At 48.7% G+C, this 27,033-nt stretch overlaps 1 protein-coding gene across 3 annotated transcripts; it reads left to right on the top strand.

Annotated features, from left to right (window-relative positions):
- Positions 1-433: 433 nt before the first annotated feature.
- Positions 434-27,033, top strand: LOC127585528 (sodium-dependent neutral amino acid transporter B(0)AT2-like). 3 transcript variants are annotated; one of them, XM_052043065.1, is made up of 13 exons: positions 434-670; positions 5,131-5,384; positions 13,466-13,704; positions 15,303-15,460; positions 15,720-15,846; positions 15,972-16,147; positions 17,163-17,273; positions 19,079-19,320; positions 19,598-19,778; positions 19,949-20,150; positions 20,880-21,039; positions 22,641-22,803; positions 24,654-27,033. In XM_052043065.1, exons 3-13 carry the CDS (start codon positions 13,518-13,520, stop codon positions 25,014-25,016), a joined length of 2,070 nt encoding a protein of 689 aa, XP_051899025.1. In that variant the 5' UTR covers positions 434-670; positions 5,131-5,384; positions 13,466-13,517; the 3' UTR covers positions 25,017-27,033. The 3 variants fall into 3 exon arrangements, with proteins under 3 accessions (XP_051899025.1, XP_051899023.1, XP_051899024.1); XM_052043063.1 differs by having other exon boundaries at positions 13,462-13,704; XM_052043064.1 differs by having other exon boundaries at positions 434-681; positions 13,462-13,704.

Genomic DNA, 27,033 nt, shown 5'->3' with positions numbered 1-27,033 from the left:
ACGTGAACAATGTAAACAAATTCTTATGCAAAGTAGGGTTGTAAAACATGACTACTTTTTCAATTGTTGGCCATCTGCCATCCCATTCCTATTTAGCCCTACGCCCATGTTCTGGTGCTGTAATGATCAGTCCTCCAGCCCTTCAATCTCCAGCCTGCAGATACAATAGTACCACAGACACAATTATCACTGCTTTAATTCACAACTCAAACCTGCTCGACTAGAAAGTACTTATATGTGCCTCTCATGTCCCTTTTACCACATTATTTCCTTTGCAACATTTGTAATCCGTTTCATGGCTTTCTGTCGGTTTCCTCATAACTGCGCATATTTGAATAAGCTTCCAAGACCATACTGGCAGCCCTCCCAGCCTGGGGACAGCCTCCTCAACCGAGTGAAAGCACAACACCCGCCGCCGCCTCTCACCGTCCGGGCCAGAGGTGCTTCTTGTTGAGTGTCGGCGCCAGGGCAGTTCCGAGGGTGACGCCCCCCCCCAATGCTGGGGGCCGAGGGAGAGGAGGAAAGGGAAGCGCCGATAGGGCGGGAGGTTGCAGGGAATGGGCGGAGCTGGGCTGATGCAATGGGCCTGTCGGAATCGGTACCATGTGGTTGTTGGCGGGATGGAGCGGTGATGGCGGCGGCAGAATCGGCTCGGGGCCGGCGGTCTGAGGTAAATGTCAGGTCGGTAGGCCCGGGGAGGGGGATCAGGGCAGGGGAAGGGGATCGGGGAGGGGGATCAGGGCAGGGGAAGGGGATCAGGGCAGGGGGATCAGGGAAGGGGATCAGGGCAGGGGGATCAGAGCAGTGGAAGGGGATCAGGGCAGGGGAAGGGGATCAAAGCAGGGGAAGGGGATCAGGGCAGGGGAAGGGGATCAGGGCAGGGGGATCAAAGCAGGGGAAGGGGATCAGGGCAGGGGAAGGGGATCAGGGCAGGGGGATCAGGGAAGGGGATCAGGGCAGGGGGATCAGAGCAGTGGAAGGGGATCAGGGCAGGGGAAGGGGATCAAAGCAGGGGAAGGGGATCAGGGCAGGGGAAGGGGATCAGGGCAGGGGGATCAAAGCAGGGGAAGGGGATCAGGGCAGGGGAAGGGGATCAGGGCAGGGGAAGGGGATCGGGGAAGGGGAAGGGGATCAGGGCAGGGGAAGGGGATCAGGGCAGGGGGATCAGAGCAGGGGAAGGGGATCAGGGCAGGGGAAGGGGATCAGGGCAGGGCAGGGGGATCAGAGCAGGGGAAGGGGATCAGGGCAGGGGGATCAGAGCAGGGGAAGGGGATCAGGGCAGGGGAAGGGGATCAGGGCAGGGCAGGGGGATCAGAGCAGGGGAAGGGGATCAGGGCAGGGGAAGGGGATCAGAGCAGGGGGATCAGAGCAGGGGAAGGGGATCAGGGCAGGGGGATCAGGGCAAAGGAAGGGGATCAGGGCAGGGGGATCAGGGCAGGGGGATCAGGGCAAGGGAAGGGGATCAGGGCAGGGGGATCAGGGCAGGGGAAGGGGATCAGGGCAGGGGGATCAGGGCAGGGGGATCAGAGCAGGGGAAGGGGATCAGGGCAGGGGAAGGGGATCAGGGCAGGGGGATCAGAGCAGGGGAAGGGGATCAGGGCAGGGGAAGGGGATCAGGGCAGGGGAGGGGGATCAGGGCAGGGGAAGGGGATCAGGGCAGGGGAAGGGGATCAGGGCAGGGGAGGGGGATCAGAGCAGGGGAAGGGGATCAGGGCAGGGGAAGGGGATCAGGGCAGGGGGATCAGGGCAGGGGGATCAAAGCAGGGGAAGGGGATCAGGGCAGGGGGATCAGAGCAGGGGAAGGGGATCAGGGGAGGGGGATCAGGGCAGGGGAGGGGGTTGGGGAGGGCAGGGGCAGGAGATGAAGGGGATTCAGGCGGAAGAAGGAAGGAGAGCAGATGAGGTCAAAGGAGGGCAGGAGGCAGGAGAAATGGGGCAGGGATAGGGGCGATGGAGGGGGGGTCAGGAGGGGGCAAAGGAGTGAGGTCAGGAGATGGGGAAGGAGAGAGGATAGAAGGGGATCAGGAGCAAAGAAAGGCAGGATAAACTGTGAACGAGGAGGAGGAAGGAACTGACGGGAAGGAACAGAAGGGGGTGGGGTGAAATGAGGTGGCACATCGAAGTAAAGGGAAGATTTTGGGATATCTGCTATGGGCTGGAGAAGAACTAGTGAGGAGGGGGTGTGAGTCAGTCATTGTGGCCCTATTGATGTGGGGGTCAGAGAAGGAGGTTCTGTACAGTCAATATGGGAAGCATGGCACTAAATTAAGATTCAAACACCTGTAAATTTGCATAGGACAAATGATACTAGAGAAATGAATATAGTTATTATTTGCTACAACACAGAAAATATGCCATCCAGTCCATGGCTCCCAGTGGAGCAACCCCGTTCATCCCCTTATTCCCCTGTAATCCTGAAGTTTATTCTCTCACAGGGAATGGAAGGACTCCCTTTTTATTTTGGTACTTACCTACAACAGCGGTGATTTTCAGTATCCACTTAATCTGCCAGCGCAACTTGGGCTGGTGGCAATCTGGAGCACATTGGGAAACCCACGTAATGTTCGATTGTGCCAGCTTCACACAGACAGCATTTGAGATCAGGATCGAACTGGGTCTTTGGAGCTTTGAGGCAGCAGAACTAACTTCTGTGCTTTCCCTTCAAGTCCCCTTTAAATCTTACCCCTCTCACCTTAAACCTATGTCCTCTACTTCTATAGACTCCCCTACCCTGGGGAAAAATCTGTGACCATCCATCTTATCTGTGCCCCTCATGATTTTACAGTCCTCTGTAAGGTCACTCCTCAGCCTCCTTTGCTCCAAGGAAAGAAGTCTCAAGCCTATCCAGTCTCTCCTTGTAATTCAAGCCCTCCAGTCCTGGCAATATCCTTGTGAATATTTTCTTCATCCTCTCTTGCTTAATCTCCTCCTTCCTATAGCATGAAAGCCAGAACTCTATGAAAAACTCTGTGCAGTCTCACCAACATCTTGTACATCTGTAACATGACATCCCAAATTTTGCACTCAATGTCCTGACCGATGAAGGCAAGCATGCCACATGCCTTCTTCACCACCCTGTCTAACCGTGTCTCCACTTTTAGGGAACTATGTACTTGTACCCCTGGATCTCTCTGTTCTACAGCACTCCCCAGGGCCCTGCCATTCACTGTCATATCCTGTCCCGATTTAACTTCCCAAAATTCATCACTTTGCAACTTGTCTGAGTTCCATCTGCCGATCCTTTGCCACTTTCCCAGTTGATCTAATCCTGTTGTAACCTGAGAGAACCTTCTTCACTGTCCACTATACCACAAATTTTGGTGTCATCTGCAAATTTGCTATTAATGCTACCAACATTCTCATCCAAGTCATTAATATATACGACAAACAGGGGACCCAGCCCTGATCGCTGTGGCGCACCACTGGTCCCACACCTCCAGTTCAAAAATAACTCTCCACTACCACCCTCTGACTCCTGCCACCAAGCCAATTTTGTATCCAGTTGGCTAGCTCATCCTTCATCTTCTGGACCAGGCTACCAAGTGGGACCTTTTCAAAGGCTTTGCTAAGGACCATGTAGACAATATCTACCACCCTGCCCTCGTCAATCCTCCTGGTCACCTTTTCAAAAAATTCAATCAAATCATAATCCATATGTTCAGAACGAGAGTGGTTGGAAGATGTGTGGGGAGAGAGTAGCAGAGGGAATTGCCAATCCTCAGACAAAACCCCTTCACTGTACGGTTTCTCCCCTGCCCTCTTCTTCCACTTGACCCAAACCTCGTCTCACTTTTTACCTTTCCTCACCCTCCCCTTTCCTCCCCCTCCTCTCACTCCCCCTACCTCCCCCCTCCCCCACTGCCCACACCACTTCCCCAATTCCCCTCGCACCCCTACCTCCCCTGTACCTCCACCTCCATATACCTCCTACCTCCCCCTTCCACCCTACCTTCCCCCTCCACCCCTACCTCCGTCCACCTCCCCCTCCCCCCCACTGCCCACCCCTCCTCCCCAACACCCTCCACCTCCCCTTCCCCTCTCCCCCTCTTGCCACCCTTCCCCTTTCTGACTCCCCCTACCCCTTCCCACCTCCCCTCCCCCTACCTCCCCACCTACCCCCTCCCCATATCCCCCACATCTCCCTCCCACATCCCCCCACACCCCACCCCCACCTCAGCACCCCCCAACAGAGCCCCCCCACCTCAGCCCTCCCCCCACCTGTCCCCCCACCTGTCCCCCCCCACTTCAGCCCGTCACACTCCCCAGTCTCAGCCCCCCACCACCTCAGCCCCACCCCCACAGCCCTCCAATCCCCCCTACCACAGCATGCCCCCACCTCCTCCCCCCACCTCAGCCCCCCACAGTCTCCCCAACCTCAGCCCCCCCCCCCCCACACCCCCCCGTCCCCTATCCACCCTCTTCTGGACCTCCAGTGCCAGGGATTTCCTACATTCCCAACAAGGAAAGCTGGACAGTTTCCCTTGCTGATGTGGCAGCAGCTGACTGCCTCAGTTGCAGCTCCCACTGCTGGACTGGCCAGAAGCAGCACTCTTGCAACCAGGAGGCAGCTGTACACTTCACTCTCAGCCTCTGCCCCGCATCGCAGGTCACAAGTAGCAGCTGACAGGTAGATTGAACATCTGCAGACCACTTGTGCAACCCCACACTTGTTTTTTTGTTCCCTGAACATTCTTTCTATTGTAAAAAGTAAAGTCTTTACTGATTCTCAGTCTGGAACTGACTGCAGAGTGAAGTGCCTGTGTCATTGAATCTTGCGTCTTTCCCACCCCTCTTGGGGTTTGACATTGTTTGAGCACACGTATGGGGGGTTTGGAGACTGAAATATTTTAGGCAGTAGCGATTATGGAACGTAGCACAAGGGGTAAGACCGGATGCAGGGAAATAGGGCAGGAGTGTCCCAGGAGTGTGCAGGGCTTAGAATGAGTCCTCTGTGTGTTGCTGTCTTGTTTGTTTATCTTTCAAAATAGTTTGCCAGTCAGTTAACCTATTAACTCCCAAACTGGTGATCGTGTTACAGACGTCGCCAGTCAGCGTTGCCCTCTGTGAACATTCTCTTGCTTTTCCCGCAAGCACCACACATTGACATTAACACACTTGCTCTTTCTGTAGGTTGAATTTATTCTGCGACTGAGGGGCTCTGCCTGCTGAGTCTTTCGGGCTGTTTGGGTTGCGTGCTGCTCCAAGGTGAACGTCTCATTTCCTGCAGTCCATTCTGAACTGGACATCGCTGCTTGTCTCCTGCTTGGACTCTGCTTTCTCCCCTATGGAAGCAACCTGAACACCCGTTCCACTGCAAATGCTTAGAGCTGAAGGAAGACCACCGGCAGCTGTGTGAAGGACTTGGAGCAAAGCTGGAGTGGAAGGTGAGCCAGTACTCAATCGTTACCCGTCAGGGTTGAGGGGGGGAGCAGTTACAGACCTTGGGGATGTACTGGGATAGGTCTGTGTTAATCCTTCAGACCCTCTCAGACTCCAGCTGAGCACTGAGTTGACCCTGTTAATCAGGGCACTGCCAGATCCAGTTTTGCCTCTCTAAGACTCTGGGCAACACAGCTAGCAGAGCCACTGCCCTGCAGCGCTGTAGACCCGGGTTCAATCCTGACCTCAGCTGCTGTCTGTGTGGAGTTTGCACGTTCCCCTGTGACCGTGTGGGTCCTCCCTGCCTCTCCCCCCCAACCCCCAGGTGCTCCAGTTTCCTCCCACATCCCCTCTCACTCCAGCTCTCTCTCCCTCCTCCCCCTGCCCCCCTCTCTCTCTCACTCTCTCTCCCCTCCTTCTCTCTTGGCTGTCTCTTACCCCCTACTCCCTATTGACTCTCTCCCCCCTCCGCTAGTGTGTAGGTGAGTGGTAAAATCTGGGGGGAGTTGATGGGAAAGTGGGAGGGAATTACAAAAGTATTCATGTAAGGTTAGTATAAATGTGTGGTTGATGTTCAGCATGAACTCTGGACTGAAGGACCTGTTTCGATGCTGTATCTCTATGAATGTGGCTGGCTTCCCTCATCCTCCTTGGTTTCAGCACCTTTGCCCTGTGTTGCAGCCCCAACTTGTAGAGTTATACCCTGGCAGGGAGCAGACTTTTGGGAGTCCACAACTCAGCTGGAGAAGCCCTGGATTGAAACCACAGTCATAGCCCCTGTCCATTGGGTGGTCTGGGAGATGCAATGGGGTGTCTGGGGCAGACAACCTGTTCTGAGGATGCAGAGGAGGTCAAGGAGGCTTTGTTAAGCTCACAAACTCCTGTAATTGACAGCAAATTCTTCCATAGTTTGAGACAAGCAGAAGTTGCCTCCAACCCCACATCCCCTCCCAACACTACACATTGGCAAACCCTGCACTCCCACCTGGAGTGTTCATCATCCTTCTGTGCTGCTCACCCCACGCCACACTCTCTCCCTCTTTCTCTCTCTCTCTCTCCCCCTTTCTCTCCCTCTTGCTCTCTCCCTCTTTCTCTCTCTCTCTCTCCCCCTTTCTCTCCCTCTTGCTCTCTCCCTCTCTCTCTCTCTCTCTCTCCCCCTTTCTCTCTCTCTCTCTTCTCCCCCCACCTCTCCAGTGCTTGCTCTCCTTCCCCACCTTCCTTCTCCCCTTCCACTCCCCCACCCTGCTGTCCCTTGGCCCCACCTCTGGCCTGTTTCCAGCTGTGGGTTTAAATGATTCTCAATTGTGTTTCAATCTGCGATAAGCTCCACGAGAATAAACATCAAGGGCACATGGAACCCTCGGCCCCGTGAAACACCGTCTCAGTAATCATTAACCATTAATCTCAGTAATTGGCACACTAGGAGCAGAACTCTTCACAGGGTTTCCAGCATTCCCTGCCCCTGCCCTTCTCCCACTTCGCAGACCAATCCCACCCCAATCCTTGACCCCTCTGCCTTGTCCTTGGGTCCAGTCAGTGAGGGAGTATGATCAAGTGTCCAGTGTTGGCTGCGTTCATACTGCTAGTCAAGTGACAACGCTAATCTGAAATAGATACATTCGCAGGACTGGGAATCAGCAAACCGGAACAAGCAGCCCAATCTGGCCCAGCACAGAAGTGTGGAAAACTAGAGGCTCAGGGTTATAGCAGATGGAATGGTAGTTCGAGCAACCAGTTAAATTACTCTGTGCCTCAGGACATGGAAGGATCAGGGGTGGTGGCAGTTTCGGTGCATTAGCCAGTGCTACGTCTCAGCAGGTACACATACAATCCACGTGCTCCTCAGTCAAAATCGTCTGTCTGTAACATCCCCTGCAGTTAGAGCAAGACATTGGCATTGTTAACCTTCAACTTTACAGCACGTTGTTTAGAAAACGTGTTGGCCTGCAAGCCCCGGGAAAGGCTCAGTTAAAATTTGGTGCCTCTGCTTGTTGTCTGGAACACCTTGCTGTGCAAGGTGATCACCGAGAGTCACTACCTCAGGACTGTAACCCATGTTGTATCTGCTGTGGGCTGACATAGAGTACTGTTTTGCTCTCTTTCTAACCTATGCAGCACCTGCCTTGGACTGTTTGATGGGACAGCTTTACTTTAGCTCTGACCAATTCTCAGCCTATCCTGGAATGTTGGAAACCACAGTGTGGATGGCACCTCACCCTGAAACTAATCTGTCTGCTGTCCCTAGATGGAATGCTTGATGTGACTCTGAATCTCTTCCCACTCCAGTGCAGTGACCTCCTCTGTATCACTGTCTCTCTGTGGTGATGTGGGCGGAATGAGTTCCTTTGCTCTGTTAAATCTAAGCTAAAGGATCAGGAGGTACCATTATCATAGGTGATGGACTGACTTTAAGCTTTTGTCAAGTGCAAGGGACTCAGTTACGGGGGAGCTAATGTTAAATTTGGTTTTATCCTGGAACAGTGTGTCCCACCGTCTCCCACAGTTCACAAGCACTTGGCCCAGAACCCACGTGTGCTGAGACCAAGCCAGAGTCTGATTGGACGAGCAGTTGGGGGTGGTGATTGAATGTGACACTGATGAAGATTAGTTTTTAAGAAACAGCGAGCAGCTGTTACTGAGTATTGCATTCGACCATATTCAGAAACTGACAGCAGGAATCACTGGCCAAGAAGCATCAGGAAAAGATTGCCACTGAAGTAGTGAGTGTGTTGGGGAGCTTACAGGAGAATATGTGAGTGTGTCCAAATCAGAGAATGTGTGTTCTATAGAACTTGCAGATACCTGTTTACTGCGGTCTCAGTCCCACTGAGCGATGCCTGTACACTGGTGTGGCTCGGCCCCTCTCACCGATGTCCGTACACTGGTGTGGCTCGGCCCCTCTCACCGATGCCTGTACACTGGTGTCTCTCAGCCCCTGTCACCGATGCCTGTTCACTAGTGTGTCTCTCAGCCCCTCTCACCGATGCCTGTACACTGGTGTGTCTCTCAGCTCCCCTCACCGATGCCTGTACTCTGGTGTATCTCTCAGCCCCTCTCACCGATGCCTGTACACTGGTGTGTCTCTCAGCCCCTCTCACCGATGCCTGTACACTGGTGTGTCTCTCAGCCCCTCTCACTGATGCCTGTACACTGGTGTGGCTCGGCTTCTCTATCGCAGATATTTGTACATCTACAAGCTCCCTCTTTCTCAGGCAGATATTTTTATTTTGACGGGTATCTCTGTCCTTCTCTCTCAGAGGTAGGTTTACCGTGACTGGTGACCCAGTAAATCCCTCCGCTTCTGTCCCCCTCATGCTGACTGGTGTGGCTCCCATGGGGAGGTATCTATGCCCTCTCTACCATGACTCTAGCCACTCCTATAGAATGGATTTATCCACTGGTGTGTGTCAGTCACCCTCTTCTGGGAGAGAGCTGTACAATGTCTGGTGTCCTTCAACTTGCTCAGGTCCCTCCTGTGGGAAGTATCGGTATCATCACTGGCATCCCCTTGCTTCCCACTCTGCACCATTCTCACTCTGCCTCTCCCACACACCCCTCCACTGACCCTTCCCCATCCCCTGACTCTTTCCCCACTGTTTGCCTCTCCCTCCACCTTTTGAGACATCTATACACCAGCAGGTGTCTTGAATTACCTCTTCTCTCTCCCGTTAGGTGTTTGTGTATTAGCTGGTGTCTCTCCACTTCTCTCAATTAGTTATTTGTGTAGTGACTGATGAAACTGACCACCTCTCTCATTGTTGTATTTAGTCACTGTTGTCTCTCAGTTCCCTCTGTGTCCTTGAGGATTGTGTGGCTGAAATATTCAATTACTGGCACAAGACCCCCTTGACTAACAAGAAATCAAATTATATGTTGCCTTTAGCATACTCTGTTCTCTCAGTGTGGTTCATGGGAGCGTCATCGGGCAAGATCTACATGATGCCACATAAAGGGGTATAAGTGTAGATTGTCAAGGAGATGGGGTGTAAGGAGCATTGTAAAAGAGAGAGATGAGTTTAGACAAAGAATTGCAGAGCATTACATCTTGGCTACTAAAGGCAGGGGGTTTGTGCAGGAGGGATTAAAATTCAGGCCAGAATTGGAGGTGGGTTCTAGGACTGAGTGGGTTACAAAGATGAGAGGAACAGCCAGGGAGAGATTTGAAACTAAGGATGCTTTATAGCTAGACTCAATCTAATGCAAAGCTTAGGTTTATAGGTGGACAGGATCTGGTGTGAAATAGGACACGTGTTGTGGAGCTTTGGATGATCTGGTTATGGAAAGGACAATAAAGGAGGCCAGGATGTTGGAATGGTCACTTGCAGGTAACTAAAGGGTTTTAGCAGGTAGCAAACATAATCTTGCTGTTGAAGAAGGGAGGAAGGTAGGAAACGGGGACAAAGGGCCAATTGGCTTGTAATCAGTGGCGAGTAATCTGCCCAGCACTTTATACTGTTAGAGTACTGCACGCCCAGAATCAGTGATATAGGTGAGGGGACCAAATGTAAGATGATACTTAAGTAGATGGGAATGTAAGCTATGTGGAGCATGCGAAGAGACCACAAATGGATACAGACCTCCTGTGCCATAATACGGGCTTTGGCCACTTGGCAATAAGAGGAAGGCAGAGAGGCTTTAGGGGGATTTATACACAAGAGAGACTGCGGATGCTGGAAATATGGAGCACCACACACAAAATGCTGGAGGAACTCAGCAGGTCGGGCAGCATCTGTGGCAGGAAATGGACAGTCGACGTTTCGGGCCGAGACCCTTCATCAGGACTGGCAAGGAAGAAGCCAGAATAAAAGGGTAGGGGGTGGGGGAGGAACGCGAGCTGGCGGGTGAGAGGGGAAAGGTGGGTGGGTGTTTGGGGGGGGTGCGAAAGGGAATCGTGTAAGAAGCTGGGAGGTGATAGGTGGAAGAGGCAAAGGGCTGAAGAAGGAATCTGATAGGAGAGGACATTGGACCATGGAATAAAGGGAAGGAGGTGGGCAGGTCCTGAGGGTGGGGGAGGGGAAGGTGGAGGTGCACAGGAATGAGGTAAAACAAGGGGGGGGGGGAGAGGTAAACAGAGGGGAGTGGTCACTAGAAGTTCGAGAAATCAGTGTTGATGCCGTCAGGTTGGAGGGGGATGTACACAAGCTAAATGAAAAGGCAAGGACTTGGCAGATGGAATATAATGTGGAAAAATGTGAGGTCACCCACGTTGGTAAAAAAATGATGGGCACGGTACTTTCAAAATGACGAGATATTCAATGGTGTTGGTAGCTGAGTGGGATTTGGATGGCCTTGTATACAAATCACTGAAAGTTAGGTTCAGCAAGCAGTGAAGAAAGCAAACAGTATGTTGGCCTTTATTTTAAGAGGTTTTGAGTACAAGAAGAAAGATGTTCCATTTATTTAGAGACCTGGGGTAATGTTCAGGTCTGATCTCCCCATCTTAGGAAGGATGTACGTACAGTAAAGTTCATCAGATTCATTCCTAGGTTGGCAGATTTGTTATATGACGAAACATTAAGCAGACTGAGCCCATACGTTAGTAGAGAGTTTAAAAGAATGAGAGATAATCCCATTGAAAATTCTTGTGGGCTTGTCAGAGTCAGTCCAGAGTTGACAGTTTCCCGGGTCAGGGTGTTTGGAACCAAGGGTCACAGTCTCAAACTAAGGGGTAAGCCATTGAAGACAGAGTTGAGTAAAAAAAATCTTCATCCCATGGAAGTTCATCTAACCATGAGAGCTGTGGAAGCTCCGTTGCTGAGTACAGTTTGTATCATGGATCAATAGATTTTTGCGTAGGAAGGGAATCAAGAGATTCAGGATTAGCACAAGAAGGTGGTGCTGAGATAAAAGATCAGCCATGACCTTATTAAATCAGGGGTCAAATGACTTACTAATATTATCCTAACATTAGTTGGTGTACAGAATTCCTAGTTTGTGTTCTGGAGATTATTTCTCGCTGGTATATAGCAAGCCCAACAAGAGAGAGGGGCAGTTCCTGATTTAGTTTTAGAGAATGAAGCTGAACAGGTAGAAGAAGTATCAATGAGAGAGCACTTTTCTGGTGATGATTGTAGATCAGTTAGATTTAGGAAAATAGGTGTAATGGTTCAAATATGGCAGAAGGCCAGTGTTACTGGACTGTGAAGTGATTTCATAAAAATGGACTAGAAATAGCCACTTAAAGTTAAATCAGTCTCAGAGCAGTGGAAGGAAATTATGAAGTAGATGTGAGATATTCAGATTAAATATTCCCAGGGACAAACAGTGTGAGACTGCCCCATTTTGAGATTACTGGATGACAAGTGTATAGAAGACAGGATAAGTCCATAAAGAGGAGCTTATGTCAGATACCAAGAGCCTAATGCTGCAGAAAGACTGAAAGAATGTAAAAAATGTAGCAGTGTGTCTGAGGGAAGAAGATTGGAAAGCAAAGAGAGTGTTTTAAAATTAGGCTATGGAAAAAATATAGGCAAGGAGATCTCTCCTCCAATTAACAGAGATTTTCTCATTCTGTGAAAATCTGTACAGCAGGAGGTATGGTAAGTGGGCAGTATGAACTCAGAAGCTAGTTGGATCTCCTCCCAGCAAGGATGCAGTGAATGTAAAGCAGACTGTGCTTGCTGAAGCTTAAAGTCATTTATCTACTGGCCATTATTGCCACATGAAAAAGCAGAGGTGCTGAAGTGAGATTTTCTTCCATTTTAAACAGTTTTATTTATTTTACAAATTCCTTCCCATTAACCCAATCAAAAAAAACTCTTAAATGTTACTGATTTTCACTGACCTGTGTTTGAAAAGTACTCTCTAAATCTGTTCCCTTTCCTGCATTGTAGTGAATGAAACCTTTATTAACAAATTAAACTTAAATAAAACCCTTGGTTTTAGCGAAGATTTGTTAAGATTTGTTAACTGGGGGAAACCTCTGAAATCAAAGAAAATCTTAAGATATAGTGAAAGTGACAGATTGAATCTAAAAATTAGCTTCAATCTAAAAATTAACTACTAACTATTATACAGTCATAACCTAACCTCCCTGATCTTAATATCTATACCTCCTCAGCTAAAAAAGGAAAGCAACCCATGTGCTTTCATGTGCATAAATTAGATTAGCAAAGTATGATAATAGTTGACTGATGTTTCTTGTTATTGTTGTTCCCTGGTTTCATACTCAGTCACTTGGTTTTTGTAATATATATGTCAAAAATCTAGATCCAAATCTAGAGGCATGATAAAGAAGTTTGCAGATGATAAGAAAATTGGCCGTGTAGTTGACAGTCAGGAGGAAAGCTTCAGACAGCAGGAAGGTATAGATGGTCTGGTAATTCGGGCAGAAAAATGACAAATGGAATTTAACCCACGGGATTGTGAGTTAATGCATTTGTGGTGGTGCACCAGGGCAAGGGGATGTACAATACATGGGTGTGTGGTAACAGAGGGATATTGGGAGCCGTCTAGCAAAACAGGTCAATAGGGTGGTTAAAAATGCACATGGGTTGCTTTCCTTTATTAGCCAAGGAGGTATAGATATTAAGATCAGGTAGGTTAGGTTATAACTGTATCCAATACTAGTCAGGCCATGGCTTGAGTACTGTAAACATTATGGTCACCATATTTTAGAAAGGATGTGATAGCATTTGAGAGAGTACAGAGGAGAGGAGGTTCTCTTTGGTACAGAGGAAGCCAAGCCCATACTTCATTGAAGTACATGAAATAAAGCGAGTCCTGCTTAATAGGAAGGGCCCAGTTCCCTAAGATGGGGGATGGGGGGTGGGTGGTCAAAAATTAGGGGGCATAGCTTTAAAGTAATTGTTGGAAAGGTTGGCGGGTAGATAAGGAAGGAGTTTTTCACCAGAGGTTGGTAGGAGTCTGGAACTTGCTGCCAGAAATTGTGGTCCAGAAACCTTATACTTGGATGTGTTCTGGGGGATCTGCTTTCATTGACTGTGATACACGGTGTGATTTTGGTACTGAGATATTTCTCTGTTTTTAGAAAGTGGTGCCAGTGGAATTTTCCACTGCTGTAATGAGGCACTTTAGGTGTTGGGTTTCCTTGATCACGCATTGCATTTTTACCTCCCTCAGCTAGTTCCTTGAAAGCTTGCTGCCGCTCAGCCACATCTCCTTCACGTTGTCCTCTAATGGAAAAGAACAAGACGGATTCCCAGAGTGTCGATGCAACTGAGTCCAGCACGGGGCTAGTGCTGGAGCAGCCTCACAGACCTGCATGGGGGAACAAGCTGCAGTACATCCTTGCCCAGGTGGGATTCTCCGTGGGACTCGGAAATGTCTGGAGATTCCCGTATCTCTGCCACCAGAATGGGGGTGGTAAGTAGTTTATCGCTGGTTTATTCCATGCTCCTCTTTAAGTGCCGACTTGTTGGATGATTTGAGCATCTCATCAGAATAGCAGGTGATAGTATGTTCCCCTATGGAAAGCAGCACACCTCAGTCTGATCCATACACTATCCAATCCAGTGATACCGTAGCTGAAACTAACCCTGCAGTGGGCCATAGATGACTGTACCATGGATTGGGAACCTACAAAATACACTCCAGCAACCTTTCACTGGTGCGGCACTACAGCTTTCCAGGGAAACAATTCCACAATTCAAGGGAAGTGGATGAAACAGCGGACAAGAGTCTGTGATTGATAGGGGGAGGGAAGGGCATGTACAGCACCTTCCAGTCCTGTGGCCTCTACATGTGGTAGAAGCAGAAACCCCCATTATGTCTGAAAGGCACCTGAATGTGTACTTGAAGAGCCGTGACCTGCAAGGCTCTGAGCCAAGATAGGATTAGGTTAGCTACTCTTCATTGACCAGCACAGACATGATGGGCACAATAGCCACTTCTGTGCCTAAATTTTCGGTGCTTCTAAAATGAGGGAGAAGATAGAGGAGGGGGCACCATTACCTGCAGGACCTCCTCCAAGTTGTACACCTACCAGAGTCGGAAATAAATTGCCAGAGCTTCATTGTCACTGGGTCTAAATCCTTCATCTCCCTATCCAATAGTTCGGTAGGAGCACCTTCACCAGAAGGATTGCAACAATTCAAGAAGGCAGCTCATTGCCATCTCAAGGAATGGGCAATAAGTGCTGGCCTTGCCAGTGACACCCACCTGAGAGAGATTAAGAAGTATCTTCTGATTAATGTGAGACAAACCCAGTAAGAAATACTTCCTTTTCGAAATTTTGCTTGGTGTCCAAAGAATTTTTCAGCCAGGGAAGTATATTATGAAGTGTATTCACCACTGTAAAGTTGGAAATACAACAGCCAATTTGTGCACAGCAAGCATCCGTGCAGAGGTAATAGTGCTACAGAGCGAGGTGCATCACATGCGTTGAACCTCGGAGGAGGACGGGGCCATTTGGTCCTGTGATCACCTCCTGCCATTCAACTGGACCATGGTTTATAGTCATAGAGCTGTACAGCATAGAAACAGACCCTTCAGCCCAACTCACTCATGCTGACATGATGCCTTTCCATGCTAATCCCATGTGCCTGCATTAGTCCTGTATCCCTCTATTCCTTTCCTATCCAAGGACCTGTCCAAATGCCTTGTAAGCACTGTTACAAACCTTTGCTCTATATTCCCAGTACCCTAAAACTTGACATCTGAACCTTGGAAGGTCCAGAAGACGACGAGAGACAGTTCACAACTTTCAGCAGCCTTTGTTTGACGGGATGCTTCCTGACATCACACCCGTTCAGCCTGGTTCTAACAGGGTTGAAAATCCCCTACTGGAATCCCCAACCCATTCCCCACTAGAGGAAATAGTTTATCTCTCTGCTCCATAATTATGATTGACTGAAACGTGCCAGCGAGCCACTCTGTTCAGAGGGCAACTAGAGATGAGCAAAGCTGCTTTTGCCCAGTGAAATATGGTCCATGACCTAGTAAACAAAATGTTACTCTTCCAGGCGCGTTCCTTTTCCTCTACCTAATTCTGCTGGGGGTGATGGGAATCCCGCTGTTTTTCCTGGAATTGGCAGCTGGACAGAGCATTCGCCAAGGCAGCATTGGAGTCTGGAAGCACATTAACCCAAAGCTGGCTGGCATTGGATTTGCCAGTTGTATGGTGAGTGAGGGGGTGGGGGAGGGGCGCGCAATGGAATGGCTGCAGGTCCGGGTATTGAGGATGGCAGGGTGCGTGCTGGTGGGTGGGAACGTGGTTAGTTGCTGTGAGGTGACTGGTGGGAAACTGCAGCTTTTCAGGGAGGGGATTAATCAGAGATGATGGGATGGGATGGGATGGAGATGTACAGAAGTCGATGGCAAGGTTACTCTGTGAGACCCAGGATTGACACCTGCTTTACTTGTTGCCTCTGACTCCACAGGTCTGCACCTTTGTCTCGCTCTACTATAATGTCATCATTGCCTGGAGTCTCTTCTACTTTGGTCACTCCTTCCAGTACCCACTGCCCTGGGAATCGTGTCCCTCTCTCCCCAACAACACAGGAGTAGGTAGGTATCTACACTTTAGGTTGTCTTCCCCCTCCTTCCCTCCCCCCACCCCAACCCCCCAACCCTGTGTCTGCTCCCTTCCACACCGGTACTTGTCCTGATGTTGTGTCCACTCTCTGCTGCAGTGACCGAGTGCAGTGAGAGCTCTCCCACCACTTACTTCTGGTACCGTGAAGCCTTAAAAATCACCAGCTCCATCAATGAGAGCGGAGGCCTGGACCCCACCATGACGGGCTGCCTGCTTGCTGCGTGGGTCATTGTGTGCCTTGCAATGATCAAGGGAATAAAGTCCTCAGGGAAGGTAACACATGATCCCATTATCTTCGTTTCCAGAGGGAACTACAGCAACTCCTGTTAGTGAGGTGTCTGAGCCCAGTGACTGAAACGTCTCGTAGATTTAACATTCATCTCTTGAATGGATGGTGGCAGGAGGTACCCAGAAATTTCCACTGCGTCCCCTGGAATTCCCCAAGGGAGCAAGTCAGCTCCTGGAGAAAATGGGTTGGATAGAAAAGGGAACGAGTCAGATATTCCTTGTGTAGAAAATGTCCCCTGGGGTTTTGCAGAACAGGGACGGAAAGTTTCAGGGGGTTCTGGAAGTTGAAGTTTTCATTAAAGAGGAAAGAAAGGGAGAGAGGTCTTAGGAGATTGTTTCAAAGTGCAACCTGGGCAGATCCATCTCTCTGCTACTGTTGGGGGGCTGGGTTGTACAGGAAGCCCATCTGAGGAAACCAAAGTCAGGACGGAAGGTGGAGAAGGTTGCAGGGAGTGGCCACAGCCAATTCTTGGAAACAAGGACACTGGCTTACAATTCAATGACCTGCGTAGAGTGCAACTGAGAGGATGGGTGTGGTCGGACGAACAAGACGTTGTTGGGCAGGATGCGAGCAGGTCGAAACCGGGCACGAGGCTTACTGAGTGTGGATAAAGAAAGAAGATAAAGCCAAGGCATAATTGAGCCCCGGTAATGACAGACTGGAAGAGGGACTGTGGGGTTGGGCAGAGATGGGCAGTGTCAGAGGGCAATAATTAGTGATCTTAATGATGCAGAAAATATAGAGTATGAAACACAGATCGGGTCAAAGAGTTGATTCGTAGAGGGATGGGAGTAAGCAGCGGGAGCGGGAGAACCAGTGGCACTAGAGGTCTGCATTAGTGTGAATGAGGGGCTCCGGGAAGAGCTGAACAGCCTCTTCTGTTCCCTTCGTGTTTCTGAGCGGGAATATTTTTCGGCGCACTCACCCATACATGGTGGCTGTCAGTGCGTTGCTCTGGTGAGCAGAGAGTTGTTAACGTCCTTGCCATTCACCCCGCAGGTCATGTACTTCAGTTCCCTCTTCCCTTACCTCGTGCTTTTCTGCTTCCTCGTTCGAGGTCTCCTGCTGGAAGGGTCAGCGGATGGAATTCGCTACATGTTCACTCCGAAGGTAAAGGGAAACGTTGAGGCAGTGTTAAAAGGGAGGGGCTACACTTGGACCAGGGGAGGGGCTTCAGACAGTAATACTGACTGGTGAAAGGTTGGGGCAGGAGCTCATGCTGGAACGCACTGCCGGCAGAGGTAGTGGAGGCAGAAACATTAGGGACGTTTAAGAGACTCTTAGAGACTCGTGAATGATAGAGAAATGGAGGGCTATGTGCTAGGGAAGGGTTAGATAGATCTTAGAACATAGAACAGTACAGCGCAGAACAGGCCCACAATGTTGTGCTGACGTAGCTATTCCCTCCTACCTACAGAATGCCCATATTCGTCTATTTTCCACTCATTCATGTGCCCATCCAAGCCCCTCTTAAAAGCCCCCAATGAATTTGCCTCCACCACCCTATCAGGCAACGCATTCCAGGCATCCACCACCCTCTCAGTAAAAAAACATACCCCTCACGTCTGTTCTGAACCTACCCCCTCTCACCTTAAATGCATGCCCTCTGGTATTGGATGACTCAATAATGGGAAAAAGAAGTTGGGAATAATCTTAGAGCAGGATAAAATGTCAGCACAACATCGTGGGCCGAAGGGCCTGTACTGTGCTGTAATGTTCTATGATACTGTGACAAGAGCTGTGTCCCTCTTTCCCTGCATCCATTCTACTTTAACTCGCAGGTGGACAAGGTGGGGAAGGTAACTGGGGTGGGGGGGGTAGAATCTTTCACTTTCCCAAATGTGCCCATTGTCGACAAGTGTCACTGTGCAGGAGGTGGAGCAGGAGTAACAACAGAAGTTTCGTTCCTACCCAGCGGCAGCAGGGTCAGTGTAAATCCAGCAGTGACTGGGAAACAGTTGCCAGCTGCCCCTGTGTGTGGAAAAGAAATTCAATCAGTCCATTAAATCTGCTATCAGAATTCTTTCTCCTCCTGTCTCAGTGAGATTTAATTGCTGGTTGGCGTACAAATGGACAAATGGTGCTGACACTGCTGTGGATCTATAGACAGGGAAGAATGAGCCAAAGGGATAGACTGATGGAGGAAATGTCTCGGACTCTTTCCAGGAACCTCAGAAAGTGAAGATAGTTTGCAACGTTCTCAGCCAGGTTCTCATGATCAAGCAACGGTAATATACTGTGTCTGCCAGTGTTTCATGGGGCATTATAGAGGAGGTTTTGCTCTGTCTCGTCATCTTACTAGGCAGTCCCTCGGGGACAAAGGTGACTTTATTCCACTCCGTTTCTGAAGAGTGGGAGATGCCTGCGTACAACTTCTTTTGACATGGGTGGCCATTGCACATCAGCTGTCACACTGCCCTGGCAGGATGAGACCTTGGTTAAGGGCAGCACAGTGGTACAGCTATGCTCCCTCACACCTCCAGCAGCCCATATTCAATTCCGACCTCTGGTGTTGCCTGTGCGGAGTTTACGCATTCTCCCTGGACCATGCAATTTCTTCTGGGTGCTCCAGTTTCCTCCCACATCCCAAAGTCATGAGGGTTGGTAGGTTAATTGGCTGCTGTAAATTGCCCCAAGTGTGTGGGTGACAGGTAGAATCTGGATGGACAGTGGGAATGTGGGGAGAATAAAATAGGATGAGTGTAAATGTCTGGTTGATGGTCACTGCAGACTTTGAGGTCCAGTTTCTGTGCTGTATGGCTGAAGCTTAGGAGCCTGTGGCTCATTAATAAATTTAAAGAGTGCATCACGTTAAAGATTAGGCGATCTTCTGCTTTGATCTCCACTTGCAGAGTTGCTGTACATTTCTAAATGAGATCTCTCTCCTGACTTCAGATTATTTGCATCTTTTGCAGATTGAAATCTTGGTGGACACTCAAGTGTGGCGTCAGGCTGCAACGCAAGTCTTCTTTGCCTTGGGTCTGGGCTTTGGCAGTGTCATTGCTTATTCCAGCTACAACTCCCACACCAATAATTGCCATTTTGATGCCTATCTTGTCTCCATCATCAACTTCTTCACATCTGTGTTTGCCACGCTGGTTGTCTTCGCCGTGCTGGGCTTCAGAGCAAATGTCCTCATTCAGAAATGTCTGCAAAGGTACAAGGCATGAGAATTGACACTGATAAACAGTGTCTACGCTTTTGGGCTAAATAGGTTATCCCTGGTTTAAAAATGAATTGTATGTTGGTGTATTAATGGGATTAAAAGGGTTTGGTTGTGGGTAATGTTGAACTACTTCTGGGAGGCAAACAGTGGTGAGGGCCACAGACAGAATCCTCCAGCTTTGACTTGGACCTGTACTGAGTTGGCTGGTGTGATTCAGGAGCTGACTTCAGTGTGGAGTTATTCATCAGTTGATGGTGCTGTATTTCAGGAACAGTCTTCTAGTGACAGATCTGATTGATAGTGGAGTTTTAAAAAGAAGTTTGATCCCTGAGTCTTTAAACTTTTCAATGGCATCGCACGAGCAATACAGCAAGTGGTTTGACTCTCGGAGATCGGAGCTGGTCCCTTATGGTATCCAGCAGTGTGACCTCAAAAAAGAAATGCAAAAGGTAAGTCAGCCAACTTATTATGATTGAGAAATAGGCACTAGTCTGGAAGAGGGTTCACCATCGGGATTTTATGCATCGGGAGGGAGTGAAAAGATATTTTAACTGTAATAGCCTGTTGATTTTTGTCTGTTCTGCTGCTGAGTAAAGTGTTGCTTCTCTCTATACACCAGGGTGCTGAGGGCACAGGACTTGCCTTCATTGCTTTCACCGAAGCCATCACACACTTCCCTGCATCGCCATTTTGGTCTCTCCTGTTTTTTCTGATGCTACTGAACTTGGGAATGAGCACAATGTTCGGAAACATGCAGGGAATTCTCACTCCACTCCTTGACAACTTCCCCTCGCTGTCCCGGAGGAAGTCGCTCTTCACAGGTAATGTCTGGCGCAGTCAAAGCTGACCAGGCTCCCTTTGACTCAATAATCACCAAACCCACCGCTCCATCCTGATCCAAACCCACCTTAATGTCTGTGGACACACTAAACCTACTCAGCCTCCACTCCAGCTTCATCCTCCTCAATTGGAAACTACTTCAGCCCCACAGCTTTGGTAAATCACAAAGTAGAAGTTCTGCTTTGTTCTGTCCTGCTTCTGCACTTGGCTGTAAAGTAGGAGGAGGCCATTCAGCCCTACAATTCCACCTTGTGCCTTGCCTCTCCCTTCAATTCTGCACCCCACCTTGCCTCTCCCTGAGATACTGTATTCTGCATCTGCTGTCTCCTAGATCCCTGGTCCCGTGCCCCGCCTCGCCTCCCCCCAGGGTCCCGGATCCCAACCCCCGCCCCCCCCCTCAACCTTGCCTCTCCCCAGGGTCCCTCCCCCCACCTCACTCTTCCCAGGGTCTTGCCCCCTACCTTGCCTCTCTCCGGTCCCGCCCCCCACCTCGCCTCTCCCCCGGGTCTGAGAAGAATGGGAATGATAGGATTTCCCTGATCAGAGTAACATCGGACATGATGGGCTGAATGGCCTTGCGTCCCCCTCCCCAGAGGCCCTGCACCCTGTTTTACCCCTCCCTCGGGTCCTGTATCCTGCCTACCTCTCCCTGTGTACCCTGCCTCCCCTCTCCCTGGGTCCCTCACGCCTTGTCTGTCTTTTTGTTCCAGTGTTCTGCTGTACCCTGGGGTTTATTACTGGAATGATCTTTACACAGCGATCGGGAAATTACTTTGTCACCATGTTTGATGATTACTCTGCGACACTGCCTCTGATTATCGTTGTCCTGTTTGAACTGATAGCCGTCGCCTGGATCTATGGAACTGACAGGTAGGCTTGGGTTCTGATTCGCTGATTCCTTTCCCAACATGCCTCTCTCTGTGTCTGTGTGTCTTCTCTTTACAGTAAAGCTCTATAAATCTGGCCTTAGTGGCAGATTTTCTAGACTATTGGATGTTATTCCAATTAATCCTCCAACACACTTTTAATTCACCTCTTTAGATGTTGCACAGTGGTATAATAAATTTTCCAGTGAACCCAGTAAGTTTCAAATGAGTGCAGGAAACAGGATCCCGTTGTGTCTAAGTGAGCATGGGGATTGACAACTGTTGAGCCAGATGTTGAATCCTTGGGATTTCCGAACAATGGGATAGCAGATTATTGGAATTTCACTTTATCCCTCTTCCTCTATATCATTGTTGTGATCTTTATCCTGTTATTAACCACAGAAAATCGTTTATCTGTCTGGCACTACTTCTTCACTATCCACATTGAAAACTTTTTTTAAGTGTACTTACAGCCCATATTTAGGGTCTTGCCCTCCTACTGTATATTGAAGCATGCACCCTTCCCATCTTTCCCCACCCTCTTGTTTCCCCCTGCCCTTCAGCTGTTGCCCTCTCTCTCCCCATTTGGTAATTGGTGTGTGGTCGCTCGAGAGGTGCCGCACATACCACAGGTTAACATGAGTCAACAAACAATCTGCAGGAAGAAATCAGCGGTATCCGCAGGAGGAAAGGAATTGTCGCTGCTTCGGCTCAAAACCCTGCGTCAGGACTGTAATGAGTCGATCCTTCGACCACAATGTCTGTGATGAGGAACTGTAGTTGGAGTGTGGTCCTGGAGATGATGGGTGGAGTGTGAGTGGTGAATATAGGGTACTCAGGATAATTGGTGTGCATTGGCATTGTGGTCAAGCCCTTCACTCTCCCCGGGCTGATTGTACAAGGACTGTGGACACCAGTTTAGTTGCAAGACACATGGAATGATGTGAAGATAATAGTTTGTTTAGGCAGCACGTGATGGAAGTGGGGCAGCCAAACGGACTGAATGGGGAAAGGGATTTGCTAAGTAACAAGGACAGAGCAGCGGAACGGGATTGTTTCGCTTTTTCTAAAGAGAACCAGCAGGGATTCAATGGGCCAAATGACCACCTTCTGTGCCATTATGACTCTGAATCTGAGTTTTCGCCTTACCATGCCATTTATGACCTCCTGGTACCCACCTGCCATAGACAGGCCCTGACCTATAATTGTCGTTTACCTACCTTTGGAAGAGGAGGGTCTGAGATGGGCTGTAATTATGTGAGGTGTTTGTGATGATGACGATGAGGTGTGAAGTTGCTCCCAACATCCCCAATCACGGTAAAGAAAGATTTGTACTCACTAAATTGTTTGAGGCTCAAAATTCTCTTCAGTACTTCTCACAGTAGGGAGCGTATGGGTTAAATACAAAGTGCACTATCCCATCACAGACACCCAGGGCAGGGATAGCAAGGGTTAAAATGAGGTCCCACTACATCGTCCCCTCACACGCTCCTCCCAAAGCATGATTGCATTGTGATTTTTGTTTCCCCCATCCCGGAGGAGAGAGCAGGGTGCTGGCACTCGTGATGTAGCGGCAGATCATTGTAACTAAAGTTATTGTTGCAGGTTTATGGATGACATCCAGGCAATGATTGGTCGTCGGCCTTTCTTTCTGTACAAGTACTTGTGGAAATTCATCTGCCCCATTATTATGGTGGCTCTACTTCTTGCCAGTCTGATCCGTATGTGCATCAAACACCCAACATATCGAGCATGGAATCAAACCAAGGTAAGATCACCCACAGCTTACTTAATTATTACTGTGATTAAACTAAGTTCCTGGAAGTGCTCTAATCAGGATGGAGACACAAGAGATTCTGCAGATGCTGGAATCTGGAGCAACACACACAAAATGCTGGAGGAACTCAGCAGGTCAGGCAGCATCTATGGAGGGAAATAATTTACAAATCTCTGTGCAATCTAAAATAACAGTCCTGATGAAGGGTCTCGACCCAAGACCTTGACTGTTTATTTCCCTCCATAGATGCTGCCTGACCCGCTGAGTTTCTCCAGCGTTTTGTGCGTGCTAATCAGGATGCTTTGCTTTGGTGAAAATGGAGCTAGGAATTATACTCTTGCTGTAACTTTCCTTGTAGCCCTTGTCTATGTGTTGAGCCAAACCAGTGAGAACCGAAACAGGATAGCACGGTGGCGCAGCGGGTAGAGCCGCTGCCTCACAGCGCCAGAGACCTGGGTTCAATCCTGACCTCAGGTGCTGCCTGTGTGCAGTTTGTACGTTTTCCCTGTGACCAGGCAGGTTTCCTCCAAGTGCTCCAACCTCCTCCCACATCCCAAAAAAAAAAGTTCAGGTTGGTAGGTTCATTGGCCATAGTAAATTATCACTTTGTATGTAGGTGAGTGGTAGAATCTGGGGAGAATAAAAAAAAGAATTAATGTAGGGAAGGCATGGTAGTATAGCGGTTAGTGTAATGCTATTACAGCGCCAGCGAACCTAGGTTCAATTCCGGCCACTGTAAGGAGTTTGTCCATTCTCTGCGTGTCCGCATGGGTTTTCTCCGGGTGCTCCGGTTTCCTCCCACGTTTCAAAGACGTACGGGTTAGGAAGTTGTGGGCATGCTGTGTTGGCGCCAGAAGCGTGGCGACACTTGTGGGCTGCCCCCAGAACACTCTACGCAAAAGTTGCATTTCACTGTGTGTCTTGATGTACATGTGACTAATAAAGATATCTTAATCTTATCTTACTGTAAATGGGTCAACAATCTGCTGGAGGAGCTCAGAGGGTCGAGCAGCATCTGTTTTGGGGGGGTGGGGGAGGAATTATCAATGTTTCAGGTTGAAACTTTGCATCAGGACACCTCCAGCAGACTGTTTGTTGCTCCAGATTCCAGCATCTCCAGTCTTGTGTCTCTCTCGTGTAAATGGGGTATTGGTGGTCAGCATGGACTCAGTGGGCCGAAGGGCCTGTTTCTCTGCTGTACCTCTCCATATCTTTCTATAAGATACACAAGAACTGATGCTTCACTATCTGCCACCAAACAAAAACCTCAGGTGCAAAGTGGCAATGAAAAGATTAAAGATTGTCACGGTGTAAGTCCATAGCTCCCTGAAAGTGGCAACACAGGTAGGTAGGGTGGTAAAGAAGGCGTATTGGCATACTTGCCTTAATTGGTTGCACTGCTGAGTATAAAAAGTCATGTTGCAGTTGTATAGCTCACAGTGAATTACAATAGAATAAATCTCCCTCTACACTCTCCTATAAACTGGTCACATGAAGATGAACACTTGTCACACTGTGTCATGGACGCATTCCTTCCTGCAGCATGGTACAGTGGTCCTCAGCATGTCTGACCACGGGGCCAGTCAGGGGAACCTTGCCCTCTGCACTCTAGATATGGACATTAGAAACATTCCAATGCCGGCTGGGACTGCATTTCAGCCCAGCTTGAAGATTATTCATCATGGTGTAAAACAAAATGTATTTGATGAAAGGTCATCTACCTGAAATGTTAACAGTTTTTATCTCCGCAGATGCTGCCGGACCTCCTGAGCATTTCTTGTTTTATTTCAGATTTCGATCACCTGTAATACTTTATACCTTTCATCTGTTTGTGTTCTCAGGCAGAGGAAGAGTTATTGGAGTATCCGGACTGGGCATTGGCTATGATGATCCTCCTGATTATAGTCGCCTCCCTGCCCATCCCCCTCATGTATATCCGGCAAGTGCTGCTGGACAGACAGATCAGTCGCACGGACTACTCCGAGTGTGTCTACATCGGGGCTGATGCAGGAGATGAGGCTTCCTTCCCCCTGAATGAGAATGACAATGAGGCAGTGGGGCCAAACGGCTACCTGAAAGTTGAGACCGAAGAGGAAGGTATGGAGAGGTCCGAGCTGCTCTCGGACGAGGAAGGAGAGGAGGACGTGTTTGAAATGGGCGACATGTCACAGGACAAAAATCATGAACTGGATTTGAAGGTGTAGCTCCTGTGGAGCTTGTTCTGTTTAGGAAACTTCAGGCCTTTCTACAAAATATATGGTGCAAAAAATTTTAAACACAGCCACCCATTGGTATTGATCTGGGTGGGGGTGTTTCATTGCCAATCAGGTTGGGTTTGGAGGTGATTGTCCTGGCCAGCAGAACATTTTCTCTCTACCCATTACATCCTAAAGAGACATTGTTCCTTCAGAAAGGATCTTCCCATATAATGGGTACTGCCTTTACTAAAGTTTCACTTCAGCAACAACCTACTAGAATTAAGTTATATTTTGCATGAGAAGAATCACTAATTATACAGAAAAAAAACACAGCATGGTACAAGAAGAGTGAGTTCCCAAAGGGAAGTAAAACTTTGAAAACAATATTGACCATTGGTTTAGGAGCTGGGGAGGGGGGTGAGTTTGCGGTAAAAGTGGGAGTAGCAGGGGGGTGGGGAGAAACAAACCTGTACAGCGCGTGAAAATGGATCCCATGGCTAGGGATTGTGAGACTCAAACTAAACACTGTTTAGTTCAACAATTAGTTATTTAAACACACTGTTGGGGATGAGATATTCTGGGGTCTCCCACAGAAGAGAAACAAGAAACAAGAAATGATCAGCAAGCTTTTAGAACCTTGCAGTGTATATAGTTCAGGATTTTTACCATGCAGTCGATGCAAGGTATAAATCTCTATTCTGTGCAGTCATTGTGCATTTCCAAATCTCCACTGTGCAGTCAAATGACTAAATCTCCCTGCTCTACACTTGGTGTGTGGTTTTAAATCCCCACACACTTCATTCAATGCAGGATTCTGGATCAATGCCATGTGGTTCTGGTTCTTCCTGCAGTTGGGATGTGGTTGTAAATCTCTGTGCAATCTGTATATATCTCAATGTCTGTACTGCCCAGTTGGTGCCTAGTTCTAGATTTATACAGTTATGCAGTGCAGAAACGGGCCTTTTGGCCCAACTCGTCCATACTGACCCAAACAAGTGCTGCTTGCCTGCGTTTAGTCCATATCCCTTTAAACCTTTCATATTTCTATATACCTGTCCAACTGTCTCTTAAACGTTGTTATTGTACCCGCCTCTACCACTTCCTGTAGCAGCTTGTTCCATATACCCACCATGCAAATCATCAAAGAGTGTTTTGGATCTCTTGTGCAGTGTTTCTACATCTCTGTACCGGACAATCGTAGAAAATTCACAAAGCAGAAAAAGGCCATTCAGCCCGTTGTGTCTGTGCCAGTCAAAAAATAGCTGCACAGCTACTAACCTCACCTTCTAGCACTTGGTCCATAGCCCAGTTCAAGTACACTTCTGAAATGCCATGAAGGTTTCTGCCTCCAGCACACTTTCTGGCAGTGAGTTTCAGACCCTTGCCACCCTCTGGATGAAAACCACACCTCATCTCCCAGCTCATCCTTCCAGCAATAACTTTTAATATGTGACCCTTTGTTTTGACCCATCTGCTCGGGGAAATAGATCCTTCCCATTTACTGTTACAGGCACTTCATAATTTTACATATCTTAATTAAATCTCCTCTTAGCCTCCTTTGTTCTAAAGGAAACGATCTCGACCTCATAGTTAAAATTTTCCAGTTTCCAGCAACTTCCTCGTAAATCTCCTCTGCATCATTTCCAGTGCAATCACACCTTTCCTGTACCAGCACGCAGTTTTCAAGCTAACTAGTGTTGCATACCATTCTAGGGTAGTCACCCTGCTCTTGTATATTAAAGGAAAGCATTTCATATGCCCTTTTCAACAGCTTATTAATCTGTCCTGCTATATTCTGTGGATCAGTGGATATACGTTGCGGGTTTCTTGCGTCTCTCCATCCTTTGTCTTGTTTTACCTCCCCCAGTGCATAACTCTGCTTTAAATTCCACCTGCCACTTTTTTGCCCAACTAACCAGTTCTTCATTGTCCTCTCGCAATCTAAAGTTTTCCTGTAGCCCCACAGCTCATTTTTGGATCATCTGTAAACATCTTCATCTGCATTTAAATCTAAATTACTTGT

This window comes from Pristis pectinata, chromosome 33 (assembly GCF_009764475.1).
Source record: "Pristis pectinata isolate sPriPec2 chromosome 33, sPriPec2.1.pri, whole genome shotgun sequence".
NCBI classification, from domain to species: domain Eukaryota; kingdom Metazoa; phylum Chordata; class Chondrichthyes; order Rhinopristiformes; family Pristidae; genus Pristis; species Pristis pectinata.
Note: the sequence above shows the minus strand (reverse complement) of the source record. Positions and strands in the feature narration are given on the sequence as shown.